The 23,088-nt window shown below is 42.1% G+C and overlaps 1 protein-coding gene across 1 annotated transcript in view; it reads left to right on the forward strand.

Annotated features, from left to right (window-relative positions):
- Positions 1–12,478: 12,478 nt before the first annotated feature.
- The window catches only part of LOC149287389 (F-box/WD repeat-containing protein 7), an 83,760-nt gene continuing 73,150 nt past the window's right edge, over positions 12,479–23,088 (forward strand). The window contains exon 1 of the mRNA XM_089492885.1: positions 12,479–12,619. Within this exon, the coding sequence (XP_089349011.1) occupies positions 12,479–12,619 (141 nt within the window). The remainder of the gene's footprint in view (positions 12,620–23,088) is intronic.

A 23,088-nucleotide genomic window follows, 5' to 3' on the forward strand; every position in this document is an offset into this window, starting at 1 on the left:
ATTAAGCTTATATATCATGCTATCCGAGTTAACATTTAATTTACTGGGTGTTTAAGTTCCTACCGTCTCCCAAGCTCACCGCAAGACATCAACCTTCCTTTAAGATAAGCAGATCTGATAAACGCTGCTATTCTTGATCATTGATTAAGTATTGCCAATAGAGGTGTATTTGTATGATGCACTTTATATTAAAAATAGGCTGTGACATTCTATGAATAAGAATTCTGTATCACTAACATTAAAGAAAACTTAATGGGACCTTGAAACTGGCAATGGATGCGTGTTGTAGTTACCTTGAAGAGCACTCATTCTGCTGAAATGCTTGCGGTTTCAAGGAAAGGTGACACTTATAAATGTTTGGGGAAAGCATGTTCCTTTTTTCTTTGTCTGCTTTGCGGATAAGAAAGCATTTAGCGGTGTCCTGTCCCGGCGAGAACATAGAGGTGGCTCAGGAATGATATAGGTAAATTCCTTGCATACATATGAATGCTTATAAGGACCCAAGTACCAAATTGAGTTAAGTACAAATGTGTGTATCTATCTATCTATCTATCTATCTATCTATACAGAACTACTGGGTAACCTGTAGACATTAAGTAAGTCTAGGTTATTTCACTATTTTTAGGGCTCCGTAGGCAGAATCAGTATAGTCCTCCTCAAGCATCTGGTAATTACTTTTTTCCAGATTAATATACATTTGCCTCCAAATAATAATATTTTTTCCTTAATTGATTTAATGATTAATATTTATCCTGCGCTCATCTCTCTGAACCCATGAGCCACCATTGGAAGCGGTTGGTGGTGTAGCGGCTTTTGGCCTTGTACAGGCGATATCAGACACTTTGCAGTGTAGTTTATAGACTTTTCTTTTTCTCTCTTCTGCGTACTGATGTTTCTATATTGTAGTTCAGGAAACAGCAGTTTATGCTCATCCGAGGAGCCGCGGTATTCTATGATCCTTACGGTGGTTGGGAAGTTGTGTGTGTTGAACATCTGTGTCTCTGGAGAAAGCATGTGGCTGTGAAGTCTGCCGTTAGTTGCTATGTGTGTAGCGTAGAGTACGGCTGGCTGTGCCAACGTGCTCTGATTTGCATTAGTATTATGCCGCAGCCTTTATCTCTTCACGCTTGCCTTTCATTAAACCATCATTGTTATTGGATATGGACAGGGCTGACTTACAGTCAGGAGGCATGGAGCAGAAAGGTTTTGTGAAGCAAATATCTACTGTGGCCTGTGCATTAAAATCAATCATCACTGAGAGGAAGCAGCGCGTCTTTCTCCAATTCCAACTGAATTCATCACGTTTCTAATGTATAAAAAAAAAAAAACCTGCTATGCGCTGCTAGTGATTTTTTTTTGGATAATTGGTATTGCTGGTTACAGGGTAAGGGTTCTTATAAACCCAGGAAATGACTGTGCATTGAAAAACAGGAATTGTGATTATGTTAAAGTGGCTGCAATCCCTACATGTCATGGGAGCTACACGCCAGGAATCCCAAGCAGCGAGGAAAAAAGGAAAATGCTTGAAATACAAGCGTCTCGAAATGACTTCCAGCTTTGACAAATCATCCTCTGCTTCAGCAAGTGGCTGCTTGTAAGTCTGTGTGCCTCGTAACAGCGTTACAGATCAATAAGGGGATCCGACGAGCATTAATCAGCTGATACTGTAGATGATTATATCCATTGTTTTCTGTCGCTGGATATTTACAAGGCTGTGGCCTTTGAGCTGATGTTCTTGGCTGGCGTGCTGTCACATAAAGCTGAACCATACGTGTAAATAATGGCTTATTTTCTGGATCTCTCCCGTATAACATTTTGACCTTTTGTGGAACTGTGAATGTTGTAAATAAAATCCGTAAGCAAGCGACATTCTGTGTCCCGGCACCAGAGTACCTCTGTGTGGTTACATTTGGCAAAAAAAAGTGGTTGTGACTAAATGTAACATATTATGTATTAATGTAAGAGGTCGGGAGACTCTGTGACCACCCGGTATGTGTTTTCCTGACTGGCTGGCTTATAGTCTTCATTAGGAGTTAATAATTAAGCCTCTCATCCCATTTTTATTAAGACAGATACAATTGTGAAGGCTATATATGTTGCTTGCTTTCACACCAAACATTTCTAAAGCAACTACATTGCCAAAAAGCGCACGCTATATGTAATTTTAATAACTTATGTTTTATTAACATTAAATTATAACACTTGCTACGGTCAAGTCAGTGGAGGTGACCGTTCCCCTTTAAAGAGACATTCTGGTGGGGGGAAAAAACCAAAAACACTAAGAGAACTAGCATTCAGAGAAGCTGCAGCTTCATTGCTTCAGACCCAGCCCCCTCTGTGTTTTTGACCCCTCTGGAGCCATCATGGGCAGGCGGTGAGTATACAAGCATGAGATATGTTTGGCCGAACCACCTTTTGACTGATGGGGAAAAGGATCCCTACATTCATTTGTAGAAGGGCCACACAGCTATCGTATACGGCACATTAAAGGACAAATAATGATTGAAGTGTCCCCTTGAAGGAAAATTCAACTTGTGTTTATACCGTAGAGGAACCTACACAGGCTATATGGTAAAGTTTCAATGCAATATCCTTTCCTGATTTTTTACTATAGAAATATATTCCAAATGACCCCTTCCCTTCCTCACTTAACAGTTATATTTTTCCCTGGGCTGCGAGCAAAATCAGTTATTTTTATTATTCTGGTAAGTGTTCTAAGGAAACCTGTGCCCAGAATATACCATTCAATGTAAACATTGCATGGACATTGGAGATGGGGGCTAAAAATATGATTTATTTACTCCCTTTAAAATAAAACACTTAGAATAGGGTTAGTCTTGGTGTGTTTCTATAATTTTCATTTTTTTCAGCTCGCCGTGCTCTCTCAATACATTACAGGCAGTGTGTAATTGGGCATTTGGGACTTCTTTCTTCAACAGGGTTGCAAATATTAACAAGTAATATGCAGCATGCAAAAAAAACCCTTTCTGTGTTTTTCTGTTATCAGTTCTCATTTTATTCAGATTTGCTTTATGGCAGAAACCCCTGATTCAGATGTCCTGTGAAAGCTTGTGTTTCTTCATTCCTCACATGCGGATAGGTAAGTCGTAGTAATATGGCATGATGTTTGGATATACATTAGAACAGGGTCCTGGTTGGAGTTCTAGGTTACGGGTACAATGTTTTTAGTGTGGAACTACCTGTTCTCATCAGGCATTTGAAAGCATGGCCCATCAGCGCTACGGAATTTGATGGCGCTATATAAAACAATAAATAATAATAATAAAAATCTCAATGAGCACAATGTCAGTGCATAAGAGTAAGTGCAGAGCACACCATGTGCCAACCCCTGCTGTAAAGCACGTGAGCGTGTTTGGGGGGGCCCAGTGTTAATCTTATCTCTGCGTCCCCCATATAAGTGGCTTATTTTTGTTGGCGAGGGGGCAGTAGTGTATTTAAAAAAAAAAAATTTTTATTCCAAATTCCGTTTACTCTTTATAGAGGTATTTGGTGCCATGAGAGCACAGCAATTGTTAAAATCCTAAAGCACGTTGAAGGGGTGTTTTAGAAAATTGTTGGCATGATCTGGAAGGGAGCCGATAAAGGTCTTTTGGGTGTCGGAGCGTCTCATGAACGTGCTTTCATGTGATAAAGCTGGCAGTGTGCTTCTCCTCCCATTTCCTAAGATTTCCGGAATAAACTGTAAGGCCTGTCTGTGACGTGAATCTGTGAGGAAGTTCACATCTTGCACTTTAGTAGCACCGTACTTCTGTTTAAGACTTTCCTCCCCACCCTGACATCTACTGGCTAGACTGAAAGAATACATGGCTTCACAAAGTATGTCCTGTGCTTTTGCTGCTTTGGAAGTCCCGGGAATCCCGGGTTCTAAAAACTTTGTGCTGCGTCAGTCAATGTCTATGGGCCGACCCAAAACGTATGGCATAGAGAGAACCGTTTTTATACTTAGGCAAACAATGAGAACCAGTCCTTCTTTTCCATAATGGTTTGGTGAATAACCCTCGGCAGGCATTGCCTATGTGCTCTGCTTGCGTGTGCGGCTCCTGGCGCTGCACATGTTAATGGGAAGATTCCTTTGTACAAAGACCAATGTTGTAACTGCTCATCTCCACCGTATTCTGCGTCCAGCTTGTGTACACTGTTGTTGGATTGTGTTGGGGACCTGCTTTTATTCACCGTGTTCTGTAATTGGGCAGCTGTTTGAGAGATTTATTTGCTTAACACGCTAGTTATCGAAGTGGAACGGCGTTCATTACCTGCAAATGTTCCGCAGACATGCCTTTCGTATACCGATCAGTGAATGAGATTTGTAACAAATACATTCATCTCGGCAGCCATAGAATTCTCGCCCTCAGCCCCTGCTTTTGTCTTGTTAAAAATTCACTCCTGTGAAGTCCCTGTTCGTAGGTCTTTTTGTACGCTTATATGAAAGGATCCAAGATGCTTTATTATTGTCCTACGTATATATTTTTTTGATGCAAGTCATTAGTCTGTTAGATTGAAAGCTTGTCCTTTGTAGCCAAAATATATGGCTCGGTGAGCATTTAGGATTGTTTGCTCCCCTGCCACGCTCTGTGGCACTGCTCCCCTGCCACGCTCTGTGGCACCGCTCCCCTGCCACGCTCTGTGGTACCGCTCCCCTGCCACGCTCTGTGGCACCGCTCCCCTGCCACGCTCTGTGGCACTGCTCCCCTGCCACGCTCTGTGGCACTGCTCCCCTGCCACGCTCTGTGGCACTGCTCCCCTGCCACGCTCTGTGGCACTGCTCCCCTGCCACGCTCTGTGGCACTGCTCTCCTGCTACGCTCTGTGGCACCGCTCTCCTGCTACGCTCTGTGGCACTGCTCCCCTGCCACGCTCTGTGGCACTGCTCCCCTGCTACGCTCTGTGGGACTGCTCTCCTGCTACGCTCTGTGGGACTGCTCTCCTGCTACGCTCTGTGGCACCGCTCTCCTGCTACGCTCTGTGGGACTGCTCTCCTGCTACGCTCTGTGGGACTGCTCTCCTGCTACGCTCTGTGGCACTGCTCCCCTGCCACGCTCTGTGGGACTGCTCTCCTGCTACGCTCTGTGGCACCGCTCCCCTGCCACGCTCTGTAGGACTGCTCTCCTGCTACGCTCTGTGGCACCGCTCTCCTGCTACGCTCTGTGGCACCGCTCTCCTGCTACGCTCTGTGGCACTGCTCTCCTGCTACGCTCTGTGGCACCGCTCTCCTGCTACGCTCTGTGGCACTGCTCTCCTGCTACGCTCTGTGGCACTGCTCTCCTGCTACGCTCTGTGGCACTGCTCTCCTGCTACGCTCTGTGGCACTGCTCTCCTGCTACGCTCTGTGGCACTGCTCTCCTGCTACGCTCTGTGGCACTGCTCTCCTGCCACGCTCTGTGGCACCCTGGGAGCTGCCTCTTGACCGTGCATGTGTTTTGGAGTTCATGACAGACTGGGGTCTGCCTTAGTTTATTTCATCTGCTGGTTTAATGTGCCTGTGATATGTATCCGAGATGTTGCTCTACTACTGTTTGTTTGTGATGTGTTTGTCACCTGCAATTCTCTTCATTGTCTGCTTTCATTAAAATTGAAGGCTTCTTTCATCAACGAATGGCAGAACCTGAAAATGGCAAGTTGTACTCGTGTCTCGATACACTCATTTATCCAGAATACATGAAGCCACTACAGGCCCTTTACATACCCCCTGTTATTAAATATGCTTCTGGCAGGTCGGCTAAGGAGAATGGAGACGAGTTCAGGCCAAGAAACTATTTGCAGAGTTTGCCATCATGTGCCCCTGACCATAGCTTTTACTTAAGGAAAATAGACCATTGCTTTATGCTAAGCATATTCAATGCAAAAAAACACGCATTATGGATAGTTCAAAAACAGAACGTAATTGTGCTACAGAATGTCTCAAAACCCCTGATTTCACTTGTAACGTACAGAAGAGGCTTCTCCACATAAGATGGGGGCTGGCAGCTGCTTTCTGCTTTCATTAATAATGAGATCAATTCCTTAACTGCTAAATAGTGGGTGATGCCAGATTATTCGGAATGATTGTGGGGGCATATCTTGGAGGATTGTTTTTACCTTCATGGGCAAAATTAATGAATGTGTGTGAAGACGTGTTTTTTGTCTTCATTTGGAATATCTTGCAAAGGCTACGCTCCATTGAGTTACATTTGATTCTTAAATCTATGTAATTATGTTGTAACTTTTTGTGTAGTGAGTAACAGTCATATAGTAGAATGTTAGCTTTTGGTCCTAACTGTATTTTATAATATGTATAATTGATATCCTGATTTACAGAGACTTTTATGGTGTAAAATAAAAGTTGTAATAAGTGTTTATGGTACTGTCATGTCTACAACTCTGTGTGTCGTAAATACAGTATACTGCTGCTGATGCAAAACTTTCCTAAACAAATAATTTGTACTTTTTTGGAATATTTTGGGGAACAGAACTTAAATATAAGCGTTTTAGAACACTGATTATTAAGTCCACCAAGACTCATTTGTTCGCACAAGAACTAAGCTTTTAAAACGGCTGACATCTCTGTGCATCATAAAGGACCACCCATGGTGAGTGTCCCTTGTAAGAAAGGCTGCCCAGCCAGCCCTGTATATTGCATGTGTAATACAGGGACATTAAAGACACATCATCCGTTTAACTGTGCACTAGACAGGGTCAGGGCAGCCGTTTCCACGCTTCTCATAGTCCTGTTGCAGTCCGAGTACATCTAGTATGTATTAAGGTGAATCGGTGTCTCTTATTGGCAAACGCTGATGTGTAGCCCTGCCGTGGACGGCATCTTCCGTGGGTGAATGGCTGTGTGAGTAGCTGATGATACATGCTAATGTTTATTGCTTGTACTATTTCAGCTTGACCTTTACTAGTCACCTTGTAGCCGACTGATCTCATAAGTGTGAAGAGCCTGACCGAGGCCGGTGTGGCAAAGCTCTCGTCTGAGCACAACTGGCTGCACTTTTTATTAGCCTCCTAGTGTAGCTCATTATCCCGGCAGTCTTATTATCTCTGAAACACAAGAGCTTTAACCCTTCCCCAACAGACCGGCAGGCAGATCTAATAAATGTTATTTTACGATGGCTGTACATCCGTGTGATATGTATTCTGCACACGGCGTGCCGTTATTTAGGACACGAGCAACGGGGAGGGAAAGCTCTGTCTGTAAATGAAATGACGATGCTGGAACATACCTCGCCCGTTGGATAGGTTGCTCTGTGAATGAGATGTTTGGGAACTTAGAAAAAGGAATCTGTGTAATGAATTACATTTTACATTATTAAACGAATGGCACTGATTGGACTTGTTGAGTATATAAAAAACCCGCGGTTCATGTTGGGAACACTCTCTGGATCTCTAGCCTTTTCCTTCTGGGATTAATTATTTGAGAGGTTTGTGATGCATTTGTAGTCGCGAAAGAGTACAGTTCATGATGAGACGTATCCCGGTCTGCCTCGCTTTCTGGTGCAGCACAGAATGAGCCTTTAATGTCTCCGCGCGGGATGCTGTTGCTTTAGCTTGTTGGGGGCTACACTCGGTTTCTAGGTCGCTACAACTGTCATACGTTCTCTACTTTGAATCCTGAAGATGAAGGGAAGTCTGGTTTATCATATAACAAACCGTATCGGGAGTATGCTTGCATACATGGCACTGGGCAGTAGCCTTTTCACTTGTTACTGACCTGTGTATGTAACATGGTGCCCTGCAGTATGTGGGTTATATAAACCGGCAAATGGAAATTAGTTACTCCATTATACATCCCACATACTGGAGGGCAGTGCATTACATGTGTAGGTCAGCGGCATGTGAAATATATATGTGTCCTACAAAAATCCAATGTGATTTAGGCTATTGCGGACTGTGCGTGCATTTATCTGTCCCCGCAATGTCACAAATAATTAAAACCTGTTGCTTATACTTGTGAATCGATTACTATTCTAATGTTCCTTTAAGTCACAGTAACCACAATGAACATTACATAAGTACTAGAATTATGGCCTGCGATATAATCATTTTGTATGTTCTATGTACTGTATGTACCCCCTTCAATTTTGCAAATCAAACAATTATCATATATGTTACATACATCCCTGCAATGCAAATAAAGAATCTGAGGCTATTGTTCTTTGCGCTAGTGAAATATATAACAACCTGCACAATATCTATAATTCATTTCAATTACTAAGAAAGCAAGATAACATATTGTGATCACAGAAGAATGTGTTGGATCTGCTGGGCTTATTTCCCTTGAGTTTTATCTCGCTACTATGAAGCAGGGCACCGATCTGATCTGTCATTTTTATTGTGTGTGTGTGTGTCTATATATATATATATATATATATATATATATATATATATATATATATATATATACATATATCTATACACTGATTTCCAAAATCTTACTTATCAGTCTTTTGCTAGATTCATAGGATACTTCATGTGAATGTGCATATTTATGTGTGCGCTCTTACAGTCCAGACTGCCCCTCAAAGTGTTAAATCAAACCCTTGCTTTCTTTCAAGGGAATTGCATCTTCTATTTTCTTTTAATGTTGGTTTGCACCTACCTCCGGTGTACGTATCATTATCTCTTTGCATATACATCCTCCCAATCAATATTACCATAAAGAAGCTGACACACAGAGACAGAGGCATAAATAATTGATTACAGTCCGTGTTCTCCATTTTCCCGTCCTGGTAAATTCCTTAGGTGGGAAGGCTGAATCTTTCAATTAACTGTATTTTGGTTAAAAACAATGTTTGCTCTTAAGATAGACAGGTTAAAAGTTTTATTTTTAGCATTTAACAAAATGCAAAGATAGTGAACAGAAGAAAAATCTAAATCAAATCAATATTTGGTGTGACCACCCTTTTCCCTTCAAAACGGCTTCATTTCTTCTAGGTACGCATGCACACAGTTCTTAAGGAACTCGGCAGGCAGACAGTTTCAAACATCTTGAGAATAAACCTAATCTGTGTATTCAGGCAGCCCCAGTTTCTCCCCTCTTTTCATGTAATCCCAGATAGAGTCAATGATGTCACGATTAGGGCTCTAAATCAGGGGTTCTCAAACTACGGCCCTCCAGCTGCTGCAGGACTACATCTCCCATAATGCTCCTTCAGCTAAGGGGCTGGCTGAGGAGTATGGGAGATGTAGTCCTGCGGCAGCTGGAGGGCCGCAGTTTGAGAACCCCTGCTCTAAATGGTGAAGAGATGGTTCTTAATGGGTTTGGCTGTATGTTCTGCCGCAGAATACATTTGGGGCCGGATTATATCCTGATAGTATTGCATGGTGGATGTATCTTCCGGTACTTCTCTGCATTGAGGAGACCATCAATTCTGACCAAATTTGTAATGCAAAATCCACCAGATGTCAGCTACCAATGACAACAGCTATGTCTAGTTCTCCATGAGTAAAGTGAAATTAAACAAAAGGATGCAGAAATTGTTGTTAAAAAATTCCTGGCCTCCCAGGGTGAGACATTAGGACTTACCCGTATGTCCTGACTTTGTTGAAGCGGCAGGGACGTCTCCCTGCCTTGCTGAAAGGGATCTTGTGCTATACTGCACTGGGAACATTGCAACTAAAATAACAAACAAAATAACTAAATAGCTGAAAATAATAAAATGGTTTTAAAAACAAAGGGGCCCTAAGCCCTGCCTCTATAAACAAACATGAAATATGTAATACGTAAAGCATGGAAGTTCTGGAACATAAAAAATACGAATGTGGGGTATGACTGTTACCAGTAGATGTTCATCTCTGGTATTTTCAGTATAGAAGAAAATGTAAGCAAGATTGCAAAAATGTGATTATTTTTTTTTTTTTTTCTATTTAAGTATACTTTTTTTTATCTATTATCACTAGTAATTGTGCTTTAAGTATTTCTATGATTTTAAAAGAAGGTGCTACTTCTGAACAGAATGATTAAAGATTTGTGCGCGTTCATCTAATATGGAAAAAGAGAAATACAATGTAACAAGCATATTGTAAAATTGACAAATCTTTATGGGTCCTTGGCCCTAATATATATATATATATATATATTTAGTCATATGCATGTTAAAATTCCAAAATTCCTTTAGTGCGTTAGCCTCTACCACTTCTGCTGTTCCGCGTATCTATCATCCTCTCATTAAAGTGAAACTTCCTTGCATTACATCTTAGCCTCTGAGCTACTAAGCTACTAGTTTTAGATCATTTCTTCTACTTTGAAATAACCTGCCCTCCTTAATGTTTTTAATTGTCTCTATCACGCCTCCTATCACTCACTGTTTTAGTAGCTCTTCTCTGAACTATGTCTAGAATGTCCATATCCTTCTGGGTTGATGTCTCCAAAACGGTTTTCCAGGGGTCTGTAAAGTGATGTCATAAAAGTAGTATATTCATTCTCTTTAAGAGAATATCACAGCCATGTTTCATTTCTTTTCCTCCAGAATCTCTGTCCCATTTTGTTTGGTTACCAACGTTGTGTTTGTCACGGTGTGTGACCTAAGCCAACTGGTTGCTTGTGAACTTCTAACTGTTGGGTTAGAAATACTTATAATGCTCAGAGAGAAATATATATATGCCAAGTGCTTCTTGTCCATCACTTTGCATATTTTGCATATTCTTGTTGATTTCCTTTGCATCTCTGTGTTCTTGCCACGTAATAAACCATTGTTGGCATTTAATGGCTTCTTTCTAAATGAACGCGCTAGAGTGTGTCATAGCGGTTTGCCTTGAAAGAGTTAAATATGCAGTTCCCCACAGATACAGAGGGCTAGCGGCATGATGCGCTCTTGCCGTGGGTTAATAAGACACGTAGAAGCCTTAATGTAATTTCTTTTACATAGCGTACATTCATATACCATGTTTACATTAGCACACAGCTTCCTGTGCTCAGTGCTAGACTGAGGAATCCTCCTCTACATGTCGGCTTCGTAATCCAACGTGACTGCCGTAAGCCTTTGCAGCCAGTGTGGACCCAGCTGCTTCTTGTGAGAACTTGGTTAACCACGTCCCTAAATTTAAGTTAATTCACCTGGTATCACTTTAAATTTTCCACGCAGTCGGCACTTTTCTGCTGAACGGCCCCTGTAGAAGCGGCTAAAGGAGAGGAACAAAAAAAAAAAAAACAGTCCTGGCAAAAGCAGCTGAATTGCATCTGCAGATGAATGAGGATTTAAAATTCTATGCAGCAGACAGTTCCTCCAGCAGGCGAGTAAAAGGTTACTGCATTATTTTGCTTGTTTGCAACCAGAGTCTCAATAGCTATCATGTTCTCTTTGCCTCTGCTGCCCGGCTCATGCTTCCCTTTAAATAGATTTAACCCTTGGAACTGCCTACCTATATGACACTTAAAAGGTTAAACGGCACCTTGCTGTGCATAAGGGCACAGCAAGGTGATGCAGCTGGCGAGGAAGGAGCATAATATTATAGGCATGTATTTCCTTCAGAGCGACATGACTATTTTGTCTTATTCATTGTGTGTTAATAGCGTTGAGCCATAGTATTGCCGTACAGATGTAGTGTTCTCTGTGCTCTCCTCCAGCTTATGTGTAAAACTCGGTAGAAGAATATTGTTCAGCTTGGAGTTATTTTTCCAGTTTAGTATATAACTTGCACTCTATTGCCAATAGCTTGTTACTGACTAAAATACAGCTTGTTTCAGGCGTCTCGGTTCTCTTTAAGACTGGTAGGCTTCATGCGATCATATACCTTCATATTGTACAGAGGCAGAGATGCACGCTATCCATGCAGAACGGTACTTGCCAAATTAGTGCCGCAAATTGATGTGAAGCTCGGTGGAGAGAGCAAGAACGTGCACGCTGAGGATAATTGGCAGGTCCCCCCTGAACAATGGTGTCAGGAAAGGTCATCTGCTGTGATTGGCAAGCAGATGAACACATCTAGCAATCAATTCCTCTCATTTCTCCGACTAGAGGCGACTGTGCAAGAAGCAGAGCCTCCCAGGTGCTCAATATTTCTCCAACAGGGTACTTGGGGATAGCAGGAGGAGGTGTGGCTGAGTCCTCTTGGCCACTTGACACCGAAATCACCCGTATGAAGCAGGAACCGGGGGTTGCAGAGCTGTAATATCCAAACAGGACAAGGCTGGCTAGATAGGACAAGTCTGTGTCAGAGAAAGTGCAGTTGGGATGACTGCCATGTGGAATATATACAGTACCTGTGATGAGATTGTGATGGGTCATCTCTAGCTACCACGACGTACCTTATTGAAGTAATGGTATTTCAGCAATTCGTTTTCCAAGTCCAAAGGATTCCACGGCACGATCCCCCCCCCCCCTATATTTTTTGTCAAATTATATGCTTTTGCCCTCCTGTTGATCAGTTCTAAAATCGATGACGAGCTGCGTAATGAAGCAGCCGGCTAGTCTTAAGTGCATATGGGACAATAGCAGTGGTTATTTCCAAAGGGAAGCGCTCGTGTCCTGAGCAAGTCAATGTGTGGCTGTAGCTGCAGCATCATTTCTTCTTTAATGAAGAGGCTGGGCCGCTCGACCTGCTGCTCTGATCTGCTTTCTTGCAGCCATACATCAGACCCTTTGCAGAGGCTCTCCATCGAATGCCTCAGCCAGCCAAAGGTAAATCATTCAGATTTTTTTTTTTTTTTAATAGGCTCCCTTACCGGAATTTCAATGCAAAGCTTAAGTGTCTGGGATAGGGGTGGTTCGCAGTGGCAACTCGCTTAACCTTGCGAGGCTTCTCCATTATCATTTGGCTATGGTTTTATTTTTTATTTTTTTTTTGTAGCACTGCAGTAATTGATTTTGTAGTAGGATCGGTTGATTTACCGGAAATACAGTATCTTGGAACCCAGGAACGCGTTAATAGGTATATGTGTTGCTGTTCGGAGTTGCCATAGAGCTTCCTGGTTGGCAACATATGTTAGGATAATTATCCCCTTTAAGGGTGAGATCTTTCTAAGCAAGTATTATGCACTTTGGGGGTTATTTTAAACAGAACAAAATGGATCAAAGTTTGAAAATTGTTCGTATTGCCTTAACAACCTATGGAATGCATCTGCAGATTGGACCATTCCAAAGGTTGCTATGGTGATAAGAGCACTCTTCAGAACGTAATCACTTTATATAACCAGAACAAGTTATCCATCAATCTTCTAAGAACGTGTTTGCAAACACTTCTCACATAACTTTTTAGGTCAAGTTGCCGTGGACTTCCTGGGTCTTGTATCCTTGGATTACCTAAGGGAGGACAGTCATTATTGTTAAGCGTTCATCTGCTTGGACTTTCCTTTGATAACAATTAAAAATGTGCATGGTTAGGGCATAAGGATGGGTGTAAAAAGCAAAGACGTCCCCCCCCCCTTACTGTAATTTATTTATGTTCTGCAACGTGAAAGTTCTGATACATCTTCATAAATGTAAAGGTGTTACAAATTGATTAGGCCATTGGGTTTTTGCTTATTGAAGGTTGTGATTTTCCTTTTATGCCCGTCCCTTTCAGCCGTATCCCCCCCCCCCGTAGGTTAGAACATTCTGAATAAGAATTGAGGTGTGCATCAGGAAGTAACACCCCATTCAATACAAAAGAACTTCATTATACCAGCTGAAGGCATTTGGAGTCGTCTCTCTTTTCTTTGCTTAATGTATACATCCCGTTAGGACACTGTATATAGCTTTCAGCTGAAAATAGAACAAATGTTATTATGTGTTAGAGTTAGAAACTTTATTTATGATCCTGATTTAAAGGCATACATTAGCATATAATATTGGTTAAAGAGAATGCTGTTCCAAATTCACCCCCATTGCTCTGTTCCATTACCATGTGTCTGTGTAACAAATTGTCTACCTTTAAAGGGGTAGTCACACCACAGGCTCAATTCCTGTGATGATTGAACTGCCTCCAGCCTCCCCTCGTGCTGCCGTGTGTGTTTGTGTTTCTGGAAAACATAATGCGTTCCGCATGGGCTGCCATTTTTCAGTTGCCAGGCCAGCGTGTAATTTCCATGGACTAGAAGCTTCAGGGTTCAATCCTGAGCCCCACTGCTAGAGGAGAATCCCTTGGGTGCCGGCAAACCATTACTAGTGTGTGTGCGCTGGAAGCAACGTCTCCAAGTGACGCTAATGGAGACTTGTGTGCTGTATCAATGGCCGGTGTTCAGAGTAACTGATTTTATGGGGATCTGGTTGTGCATGATATAATGGGTGTGCTATTAGGCCTCGGCTAATTGTTGTGACTGTCTCTTTAAGGATTATTTGGGAAAACTGAAAATACTCTTGGAGGATTCAGTGTGCTATTTTTTTCTCATATTCTTTACAGCCTGGGGGTTTTAAATGATTTTTCTTTAGTCGATGTGGCCGTGCATTTTGTGTCGTGTTTACCAGTTTCGTAACCTCCCCCCACTGGCTCTCTGGTTATTGAGATGTAGTTATACCAACCGCCGCTCTGCAATCACGGCTCTTGTTCAGTGTGCCATTTGCACCAGCGTGTCTAATTGTGTACCTATCTCGAGAAAAGTGCATCTGTGACATGCTGTAATTACAGGATTGTACGGCGCACAGCAGCATGCCATGGAAATTTTCTTTTTCTCAGCTGCCAAGCTGTATGGAAAAAAAAAAAAAAAGCCCATCAATAAATGTAACAACGTTTAGAGGCATTTCAAATGTCAGTCTATGGAATATACATTTTGTTCTCTAGAAAAAGAGTCCCTAGTCTTTTAAGTCACACATCAAACATACCAGTGCGTAGTTCTGAAAATGGCACAATATTGCGTTTCTTTAAAGAGAAGCCTTCGGTTAAAACCCGACTGCATCCGCTCTTGTACTTCTTTAAGATGAACGTCTCACAAAAGCAGTAACGACACAAATATAAAAAAAAAAGTAAAACTCCCCTACCCCGGGTTTTTTTAAGCTTATGGGTGAAAAGAAATATGGGTCTTAGCTGTGATTATTGCCGTTGGAGGGCAATCATTCATGCTATTGCTTTTATTCAATGCCTTTTACATAGCCAGCCTTCCTCTGTGTGGTACCACCTTAATATCAGATGTATATTATCACCCTCTGATTAATCGCGTCCCCTTTAACTCGCGTACGTTATCTTGCTTAAGATCAGTGCGTTGTAGTTGTCTGATGTTATTTACTAAACCGTCAGGTGAAATGTTTCAATTCAGCCACCTAACTATGCATGATGGACCAACTCCTGTAAGCTGCTCCCGCGAGAACACCCCAGTTACAGCGCGTAATATGAAGTTACATTGAGGAGAGAACTTAGTCTCAGATTAAAGCATGCGTAGTGCGGGTCAGATTAACTGTTTTTTGCAGGAGTTTTCTGCTGCCTGCCCTCACTTTGTCCTGCTCTTTTATTAATAATAATAATAATCAGGGTAATGACCCCTGTATATATTAAACCAGGGCCACACAACTCCCGTTCCTCACGGACACACAGGACACCGTTTTTGGGCATCCCAGCTCGAGCACAGGCGCCAGAATTAAACATTCATGAAACTATTTGTTTTCAGACAAAATACAGAGAATTCCTGCCCCCCCTCCCCAGGACTGGAGTTGTGCAGCCCTGTGTTTCACAACATTAACACTACATTTTAAGTAGACCTCATATGATTACAAAGCTTCTATAGTAATAAATATAAAAGTGACCCCTCTGAGGTCGCTTAAGCCCGGTGTGCAGCCGATACGTGGAACTACGTGTTCTGTGACTTGTGCCTCCTTATTCTTGGATATAATATGCCTTTAAAACCTGGCATGCAAAGGGGTATTTGAGGACAGAGCCGGGAAACTTTAAGACCTAAGGCGATGGATATCACGTAGATGTTTACATTTCGGGCCAGAGCCGCACACACGGTATACAATGTTGAATTCCCTTGATCTGTTTTGCAGTGTCCTCTCTGGTAGGTCTGATTGACTCTATAATGGTAAGAGGAGAAAACGTTTCCTTTTCTGTTCTTCCTTTCTATTGCAGTGTACATGTGGCAGCGGTATTGTCTCTCTTAGTCTTTGAATTCTCTGCACTCTTTTCTTTTTTGTTAAAGACATCAGTGTATCAACATATTGAGTCTCCTCCTTCAGCTTTGTGTACTTGATGCGTTAAACTGTCCCTAATCACTAATCAGTTGTCTTCTGATCAGCAGGTATTAGTTCATACAGATCAATTCACTGGTTTATGGTCTGAGTATCTGTATGGGAATGTTTTCAAACAAAGATCTCCTGACTTACAGTTTACAGAGGGCATGTAATGGATAGGTTTCTCTTTCCTCGATAAATGATCTTATGTTCATCTACCCCTTTCTACCAATCTTTGTTGCATTTATTCCTTGCATCTATGAAGGATACAGCTATCCCAGTCCCTGGTGGCTTACACTAATTATTGAAAGACAATAAATAATTCCCTAGAGTTGGCATATCGACGCTAAGGGCAATATTATATTTCTATGCAAATCAAAGGGCGCAAATGTATTAATCACCATAATTTGGAGCAAGTTATACAATGATTGAGTAATAATCATTGTGCTCCATGCCGTCTGCAAAAACTACATGTAAAAGGACAGAAAACCATAATCACAGCAGGTATTACTGCTAGGCAGCTGCCTAGACCTAAGGGAGGTCCTCAGTCACACTATAGTAAATGCCCTGGATGTATACAAGGCGGGTTGGTACCTGACAGGGGTACACTGGATGCTTTCGCAATGCGTGGGGGTATATAGAAATGATCCACGTCCACATTGATATTTTAAATATATGAAAAGAGATGGCTTGGGGTGCTCTTTGCTCGAGGATCAATACTTGTTGTTGTATGGTATCTGTAGTGCTGGAGACTATTGCAATGTATATAGCCATCAATGAACACGTACGTGGAAAGAAAAAAAAAAAAACGGCATCGCTAAAATGTCAGTTTCATAATTATTTGGCCACATTTTGGTTCTCCTAGTAATGGAATAAAACGATTTGTGTTTTTTTCCACTTTCAACGCAAAGGGTGTGGTTTCCCTCTGTCACATATAGAATATATACGGTATACGAGCACAAAAGTGTAAAGGATAGAAAAAAAAAAGTCTGAAAAGGTTTTTTTTTTTTTTTAAGGATTTCAGGCCCTCCTGGGACTATCTGTGTTTAGATAGAGTTTAGACACAGTGATGATTTTGGCTGCTTCTGCGCGAAAGAATCCATGTCTTCTTCTGGGATTTCAATCACTTTAAAAAGAAACTTTAATGCTAAATGCTGTGTGCTTTTAGAAGGGGCAGAACTCCGTTCACCATGCCGCGTCCCCTCAAACATGTTCAGTAATTCCTCCGTGAGCGATATGTTCTTTCTCTTCCTCTCTATCTACTGTTTTTGTAACACACTTTGATTTTGTAATGTATAGCAATGATTTGTATTACCGTATTTGCTCGATTATAAGACAAGGTTTTTTCCCAGAAAAAAACTTCAGAAAAATTGACCTTGCCTTATAACCGAGGTCATCCTGTTCTCAGACCTCAGATCATCCCCGTGATACCTCTGAATCCCAGCATCTCTGCATGCACCAGGGGTGAATCCCAGCATCCACATCTGCCACGGCCAAAACACCATCCCCGCTTCAGCATCCTTAGATGCGGCCAGATCACAGCATCTGCCGGAAGCTCGCAACACTACTGTTGCGCGGGTCACGGGGTCACGGGGTCACCTGACCCCGCCTCAATTTGTAAATTTGCCATATCCCTGCCTATAATTCTATGCAAATCAGTCCTACCTGACAATTCGTGAAGAGGAGCAGACTGTCGGGAATGATTTGCGTAGCTGGTTCAATTAGTGGCACATCTTAGTGAACTACATTTTCCATGATTCCTAGGGTGTCTTAAACTTGACTGAGAATCATGGGACATGTTGTTCCTGATCCTATTCCTATCTGAGCCACTGACTGGTGAGCAAGAAAAAAAACACTCTACACATGCAATAAGATATAACAAAATCAGTGGTTTTGATGTTTTTCCCATTAGGGTAGTCTTATATTCAGGAATTTTCTTTTTTTCCCAATAAGATCCAAAATTTGAGGGGTCGTCTTACATTATTTACCGTATTGGCTCGAATATAGGCCGCCCTTTTTCCCCCCACTTTAAGTCTTTAAAGTGGGGGTGCAGACTATATTCAGGGTCTAGCGCCCGATGCCCGGGACATGCAGTCCTGGGCGCCGGGCAGGCAGCAGGGTTAGGATACAGATCCCCCGCAGCGGTGCAGGGGACCTGCATCCTACTCCCCGATACGCTCAGACAGCCTCCCCTGCCAGCACTTTCCACGGCAGGTGCCGGCACTGGAGGTTGTCTAAGCGCATCGTGCAGACAGTCACCGGCCCGGCAAGGGAGATTGTTAAAGCTCACCGTGCAGATGTCCCGGCAGCGGAGGTTGTTTACCCGCATCGCCGCAGCCGACGACCGTCCGCACGATGCATTTTACCTCTGCCCCCAAGACTTACCAGAGCAGACTCCCGGGTGTCTTGCGGGGCCGGCGGGGGACATCTACGCAATACGCGTATACAACTTCCGGTGCCGGCACATCAGCTGAGTGCCGGCACCGGAAGTTGTGTACGCGTATTGCGTAGATGTCCCCCGCCGGCCCCGCAAGACACCCGGGAGTCTGCTCTGGTAAGTCGGGGGGGACAGAGTGGCAGCATATCTCGGGGGGGGGGGGGACAGTGGCAGCATATCTCGGGGGGGGGGGAGAAGGAGGACAGTGGCAGCATATCTCGGGGGGGAGGACAGTGGCAGCATATCTTGGGGGGGGGAGGACAGTGGCAGCATATCTGGGGGGGAGGAGGAGGACAGTGTCAGCATATCTCGGGGGGGGCAGTGGCAGCATATCTCGGGGGGGGCAGAGTGGCAGCATGTTTTTTTGGTGCTTTTTTAAAGAAAAAACTTTTTCTTTAAAAAAGCACCAAACTTTTAGGGTGCGGCCTATATACGGGGGCGGCCTATATCCGAGCCAATACGGTGTATGTATATGTATATGTGTGTATATATATATATATATATATATATATATATATATATATATATATATATATATATATATATAATGTAACACGAAAAAGCTTTTAGGAAACATGAGTCTGTAATGCAAGCCTGCCATCATTCCCTGCTCTCTGACATTTAAACAAATGAACATGATTGCTCTCTGAAAAGTATGCGCTTTTGGTATTTTTCATTAAGCTTTGGGGACGCCGATATGTGACACTGAACATTTCTTCGTTTCTTTTTTGCATGGGATGTTGTTTCGGTACTTCCAAAATGTGATTACCTCATGTAATATAATACAAACGTATTTTGTTACATCTCAAGCATGTGATATCGGTCTCAAAATATTGCTTCACCCGTGCAACGTGGATGAGCCTTCAACCTACGAGACAAGTTTTCTTATTAGAAGAGCAAATTAAATGTACTTTGCACTTTAGCCCTGATTCTGTATTTTCACTAAAGTTCGGGTCAGCAGCGAAGTTGCAATTTCATCTCGCTCACGTTTTTTTACATGATGAAAGACCAACCTCAATGAACTTCTATTCCAATTATTTGTAATGCATATTTTAATTACCGAGATTTGTCACCCTGCTGATTGAACTATGCATTATGCAGGGCCAGTGCATCCTCTTATAATGCATAAATAATCCATGTAGTTGAAACCAGAACTCTCCTGCCAACTTTCTCTTTAGTGAATACACCTCATCAAGGAATGAGACTTCTGTCCTTACCCACCAGTATTTTTCTGTTTAGGGAGCATAGATAATCTTGGGTCCTAAAAGATCCAAGTCCGCTTTTTAACGGCCTGTAATTACTGAACTAATTTTAACCACTAAGCACTCTGCAGCTCATGTTGCAGTCCGGAAAGGTGGCAGTTTGTCTGTTTCAGGGGTTACGTTGAAGCTCTCCATCAGCATATCACCCTGAAATGATCCAGTTTGTATGTAGACTGTTTCTGGGTTAGCGACCACTGGAAAAAAAAGAATGACTTGCAATCATTGAGTCATTTGCCCAAATACTCTCTCAGGCATTAACATGGTTAAGCGGTTCATGGTTTTGACAGGGAAGCCTTCCCATGAAATAAGAAAAGCGAGTCATAGAATGGTTGCGAGTTTTGCGTGATGTCGAAGCAGGTCACATGTGTTGGGAGACGGTCTGACAGATGGTGCGTGTAGATGCAATAATACGGCTGCCGGCTGGATTGATTAGTGGTTTGTGTATTTTGGGCAGCGATAGATTACTGGTCTGCTAGGAGATGATTTTAGAAAGCGCTTCTCCGTGTCTTGCATCAGTAACCGAAATAACGCTTGTGTGCTGCTCGCTTTGCTCATGTATCTTCATTTTATATTTCACTTAACCCAAATTCAGAGTTTCATTTGCCTTTTGAAAACACAACCAATTTAAATGTCTTAATCTGCAGTTAAACCCACCGTATAGTGATCTGTCGCACAGTGTATAGTGTGTTTAAATATTTTACATTTGATCATTTCATTTATAGCGCGGAATATATTTGCATTTGCTCCCTTTGCCTCTACATATTCGAGGCAACTCGGTATACTGGGTGCCTTTTTTGTGTGTTTTTAAACATTTATAACATGTTTTGTAGCTGGTGCAGCTGGACCGAAACCAGATGTTATTGGCATCTCTGCCAACCATGCTATTAGCATAATGATCTAATCAAGATATTGGTAACAATATCTTAATGGCCGGGCGGTATTTACATTCTTTGACTTCTTGTTTAGCAGACATGCTCAGTCATCATATGAACATTAACTAATACCCTTGGCCCGGTGAAAGTTCTAGGGGGGGTCTAGTCTAATGAGCACTCCTGATATCAATGGGAGCTCTTTCCTGCCACGGGTTGGCCACTTCATAGACCACGGAGGCTTCCCCATGACGTAATTTACTTTTTTGTTTAGTAAATGCATATTAAGAATTTTACATGCATTATTTGGTGAGACTCGTGCCCGCGGTCCTTTTAAGGAGCCCGCAAACTTTATATTTACCACTTAAGAAGACAATTAAGCAGACCTATATGTTAGAAAATTAAAGAGTGGTTTGAATAAAAAAATAAATGAGAAGCAACTTTACTGACCCACTGCTGAGCTTTTTCTGCCACCTGCTTTCTATCACTTACAGTATGGGTGCAACGAGCGTCGTCGAATTATCGTTACCGAAAGTGGGCATCCAACAGGGTTCCCTTTAGACAGTGTTATCTTTAACATTTAAGCAAACCTTTACTTTTTTTAATGATTTTGTGTTAAAAATAGTTTACTGGCTCTTTAAAGCAAGTTAGTTTTGAGCTAGCAATTACAAGGCAGCTGTTATTATAATAAGCCGTTAACTCATCTTTCCGGGAATAGAAGGCGAGGAACAGGCTACGTTGATTTGTTGACATGGCAGTGCGGGTTTTTATCTAGTTTGTAAGCATCGGCACACACGCTAGAGTAACCTGTTTTATTAAGTACATACTCTTTCTACATGGAATGCCTTACATGTTTGTTTATTTTTGTGCTGGTTAACGTATTCTCTCTGGATTCTTAAAACGATTTTAATCTAATTGAACTATTTCTTTGCTTATTCATTGCTGTAAAACTTACTACTTAAGTGCAGTACTGCACATCCATGTACATTTCATTAAAAAAAACAGCAACTTTTTGTTATTTGTATTATTCTTTTATATAGCTCCACCATATTCCGTATCACTGTACAATGAGTAGACAGGACATAAGTAATATATAACATAACACTTTGACTTACAGAAAAAAACAGATGAGCAGTTCCCTGCTCAAACAAGCTTACAATCTAGAGATTCCCACTCCTGGTAAATATGTTGGATAGTATACACACTGAGGGTTGGCTCTTCATAATGCATTGGGGATTTGGAGGTGAAATATTGCCTTCAAAGTTTGGGTTTGGAGGATATACCTCCTATGAATGGCTATTATAATTCATGCTTAAATTGATGTTATATTACAGACAAAAAATCTTTCCAATGTATCTCTGTATATGTATTATTACTTCACCCTTCTTGCTGGAGAAGTTCTCTGGTGTTGGCACCAGACCCGTAACTAATGCTCTCTGATGAAGACATAGTTTCCTTGCTTTTGGCTTCCACGTTTGTACCATAAAGGTAAGTGTCAATTTTAAGGATAAAAGCACCACTGCTAAAGGATCATTGGTCAGAGTTTAGATCTGAACATATACAAAGTGAAATTTAAATGTTCCCATTGTGATTTATTAATGAGAGAGTTTGTGAGGGGTCTCAATGTTTTAGCACAGTTCCATTATGAATAGGGTACTTTTAGGTTTACTGCGTAATTGTGCAAGTTAGCAAACATTATAGAACTTTTTTCCCCCGAACCTCTGTTTGTGTTGTAGTAAAACTGTTTGGTGAGTTACAATCAAATAATATTACAGCTATCTGGCAGAAAACAGTATGTAAGATGTAAGTGATGTAAGGACTGAAATAAAGTCCAAGGTGTTAACTGCACTTGTCCATGCTGGTGCATAGGCATCATAACTTTGTTGCATGTTACAGAGAAATGTGAGCACATGAAGCTTTACATAATTGGCATCCCAAGGAAGCTCCTTCATGGTCTGACCCACAAGCCTAATAATGTCTCCTGAGTACATGCAATAAAACCACAACGGTTAATTTGTATAACTGAATGTACCGCTTTCCAAAAGGGGACTGGGCACTCCTACCAAGCATGCAGCAGTGTCCCTCTGTTCCACAAACAGGCCAGACTCCCATGTGGAAATATTCTGTTGAGTATGTGAGGTGTCCTGTACCAGCCTGACAGAAGCTTATATGGTGCCACTTGGAGCTTGTACAGAATAGATATCCCATGTCTGGTCAGCCTGTTCTGAACACATAGACCTTCAAAAGTGGTTTGCTAGAAGATCTGTGGAGGACAGAGAGCACAAGAAGTGTCTAGCCTGAAGCACCTGAAAACGGATCGAGGGTAACAAGGGGCAGAAAAAAGCCATTCTGCTCCAGAGGCCGGCACCCTTTTTTCATAAGGTGTCAGGAAGCTCCAGTCCATCCCAGGGGAAAAATGGCCACCAATGCCAAAGGAGGCCTCAC

The sequence above is a fragment of the Sceloporus occidentalis genome, unplaced genomic scaffold, assembly GCF_023333645.1.
Source record: "Sceloporus occidentalis isolate IW3139 unplaced genomic scaffold, rSceOcc1.0.p SCAF_61, whole genome shotgun sequence".
Lineage (NCBI taxonomy): Eukaryota > Metazoa > Chordata > Lepidosauria > Squamata > Phrynosomatidae > Sceloporus > Sceloporus occidentalis.